This window comes from Pterocles gutturalis, unplaced genomic scaffold (genome assembly GCF_000699245.1).
Source record: "Pterocles gutturalis isolate BGI_N339 unplaced genomic scaffold, ASM69924v1 scaffold36816, whole genome shotgun sequence".
Taxonomy (NCBI): Eukaryota; Metazoa; Chordata; class Aves; order Pterocliformes; family Pteroclidae; genus Pterocles; species Pterocles gutturalis.
The window spans coordinates 8,457-12,032 of NW_010106728.1; the positions used below are offsets into that span (position 1 = coordinate 8,457).

General features: G+C 39.0%; 1 protein-coding gene across 1 annotated transcript in view; it reads left to right on the forward strand.

Annotated features, from left to right (window-relative positions):
* The window catches only part of LOC104472282 (ras-GEF domain-containing family member 1A-like), a gene marked incomplete at both ends in the record, with an annotated part of 11,426 nt that extends 8,287 nt beyond the window's left edge, over window positions 1-3,139 (forward strand). Inside the window, 3 exons of the mRNA XM_010087881.1 lie at window positions 2,093-2,314; window positions 2,595-2,669; window positions 2,905-3,139. Coding sequence (XP_010086183.1) covers window positions 2,093-2,314; window positions 2,595-2,669; window positions 2,905-3,139 — 532 coding nt within the window. The remainder of the gene's footprint in view (window positions 1-2,092; window positions 2,315-2,594; window positions 2,670-2,904) is intronic.
* Window positions 3,140-3,576: the final 437 nt, after the last annotated feature.

Here is a 3,576-nt window from a genome sequence, read left to right on the forward strand (position 1 = left end):
CTTACGTATGAATAAATTGTCATTTGAGAAAAACAGATCTTCATAGAGTAGCTCAGTGCTCTGATGTCCGAGGCATCTGATGACATCCATTAATTACAGCATCACTCTACTTATCCCCTTAACAAGGCTACAAGTCAAGTCTGATCAGAGATCTACGCCACATCTGACCCCTAGGAAACATAACTTGAGACTGACAAAAAGCAGCTCTTGCTTTCAGTATATGTTACCACAAGAAGTTACCCATACTGTGCTTCAGCAAGGGATTATGGTAATGGTTTTACTTTGTATTTTAAAGCTTTTCCAGATCCCCTGAGGACACTATTGTCTATACATAGGATAGAAAGTAAACTGAGAACTCGCACAAAGTGGTCAGATGCTTGTCCTAGTGAAATCAGGCAGCATACCAAATAGCTACAACTACAGCCAGGGTTGCACCCCAAATGAAGTAGAGAAGTCTTGTTTGAATTCAAACAAGGACAAATTATTGTACGCTCATTGACTTATTCTCCAAAGGTATAAGAAAATTTAGGGTAAGACTAGTAGTGAAAGGAAACTGCTAACACTCTAAGGACATTTGTCTAAGTATTAAGACGCTAATAAATTCACAACAGCTTAAGCAAGCCATAGTTTTCCATGTCACTGCAGTTTCTTTGTTCATTTTCACAAACCTGTCATACTTCACCTGCCTTCAAGTTTCATTCTCTGTGATCCATACCTAGAAGGTCTGCCTCATCCCAGACATATGGGTAAGTCAGGCCTGGCGGCTGAAGTCAAATGATTTACAATAGAAAGCTCAGCATACCAAAGAGCAGAATTAGCGCTTTATTTTAGTCCCCCCGCCACGCTCCCTTGGCATTTCTGAACACTTGTAGCACGATATCCGAAATGGCTCCAGCCAGCTGCTGTTCAGTAGTAATCCAGTTGCCTCATCAAGATGAGGCACACTGCCTTCAGCTTTTCATTTGATTTCACTTGGGAGTCAGATTATTGCCTTGTAAAGCAACATTCTGACACTATTATTGCTTAATTATAGCATGCAATATACAAGTATTTGGTAGTCATAGTCTCTCACATCTGCTACATAATTTCAGTCATCACTGCACATTAGTGCCTTCTCTGAATGATCACAGATTCATTGCAGTTCTTTCTAGTGCATCCAGTTGACTGTCAGAAACCAACAGTAGGTTGTAAACTAACTGTTAACCTTGTGGCTAACGTCAAGAGAAATAATTTGCATTAAAGCAAGAAAACAATTGCATAGGAAAGGGGAGAAGGACTGTCTTTGGTAGAATTAGTTTTGCCAGGAGCAGGAATAATAGGGTTGGAGAACCTGTGTCGTTTAAAGCACTAACAGGAGGCATGTAAGGGTAGGAAAGTGATAGTTAGCTCTTTAGGGTTGACCTCACAGAGAAATGTCTATAGGACGCAAACAATCAACAGCAGACAGAATTCAGCTTGCCTTATTTGTCAAAACACTGAGTGGATGGATTATATTTTTATGGCTTTACCAGTATGTATCCCTATAGATCCTAAGGTTAAAATCTGCACCTGATAAACAGGAATGCATTTGAGTTGTCCAAGAACATGTTGTACATTGTGCTCTTACTTACACCTTTGGATGCTATAGTTGTTCAAAGCCAAGCCAGGGTTTTTAGGGATATATTCTTGAACATAATGTGAATTCCCTAGATTATGCCTGGGCTAGATAGACTTGATCATCAGTCGATACGATCAGAATAAGAAAGAGCTTTTTGGCAGCTGGTACACAGAGGATCCAAGAAACCTTGTGCAAGCAACTCAACCACCTTTCACTATACACGCTTTTAAGCTGTTTACCCTGATGTCTTTTGAAGTGTGGTACTAGCCAGAAACTGTCCCAAGGAGCAAACCAGCCAAGCAAGTGAAACAGAATTGGGGAGGCCGACAGGCACAACAGTATCAGTATGAAGATGTGTGGGCAGTTAGGACAAGTTCATTTGTCATAGGATGATCAGATAAGATGAAATAAAATGGATAACAGGCATTTATTTTTCCCTGTCACAAATTGTTTGGCAGTCTGTGTCTGGAGTCATTGCTTCTGCCCTTTGCTTAGGAAAATGGAACAGTGAAAAAGATCATTAGCCAAATGACACAGAATCTCCGAATGGCCCTCTCTTCACGGAGCCAGTACCAGGAAATCAGAGAGAAATTCCGGCAACCTGTTACTGACAAAGGCACCATCCTTAAAACCAAGCCACAGTCAACTCAAAAGGACATCCTGAGTGTGTGCTGTGACCCTCTGATCTTGGCACAGCAGCTGACTTATATTGAACTGGTGAGATACTGATTTGTGTGAATTATTTCATTTTCCATTTACTAAATATTAATATCATCATCAATATGAATTTTGCTATGGCTTCACTGAAAGCCTCTAATGTTTTAATCAAAAAATACCAAATAATGAATGAGACCAATTAGGTACACCCATAAAAACACCTCACATGTCTACACTGTAAGAAGAAGAAAGTTACCAAAATGTTCTCCTAACTTTGAGCTTTATTGATGAACTCCCTGTTTGTCTGTACAGTGACAATCTCTCATCTCCCCAAACACAGGAAAGGGTGAGCAACATTTATCCGGAGGATCTGATGCAGATTGTTAGCCACATGGACTCCCTGGATAATCACAAGGTAAAAGAAGGGGTACAAAGGGAAAATGAAATAAAGAATAACCAGAGTAAAGAACCTCCACGATTCGAGTATAACCTGTGCAAGAAAGGCTGACATTTTCTAACCTTCTTTAAGCTCATGCCTGAAGAAATATCTAATGAGATTTTATCAAGACATGAAAGGGAAGTTTGTCTTTTGGTATGTTGACTTTATAATGATACAGAATAGGATTAACACGTGACCTGTTCTCTTACAGTGTCGAGGCGATGTGACCAAAACCTATAATTTGGAAGCCTATGACAATTGGTTCAATTGTCTCAGCATGCTGGTGGCTACAGAGATTTGTCGGGTAGGTATTCATAGAAAACAAAATAGTGAAATGATCCTGGCCTTAAGCACAAAAGACAGGCAGTGGTCTAATAGAGTTCGAAACATTAGCAGTGCAATTAAAGATAATGCCATTACTCAAGCATTACATTATTTGTATGCTTGTATGATAAGGAGTTTGTGGCTACGTTTGGCTCTGCATATATTCTCAAGTTTTATGTAGCTTCCATAGTAATATTAATCATGCAGTGAAATGGAACTTGTTTGAAGTCTGAGTTAGGAGCTCTTTTGGATTTATTTATTCTATTTTTAAATACATCTATAAAGTCTCAAAGATACTTGTCTTTAAATGAAGATTTACCAATAAACAGCTGTCCTTCCACTGCATTTAGATATCATTAGCGCTGTCATATATTCATTTTTGTTGTAGAAAAATTAGGAATAAATGTTCTTCAGAGGTTTGGAAAGAAAGTGGACTGCTGGATAGGTAAAAAAAAAGGAGGGGAGGGAACAGCTTTATTAGAGGTTAAAGTAACTTCTATCATATAATAAGCAAAGAAATGGAAAGTATACTGCCCCAGAACTCCCCCCCACCTTTTTT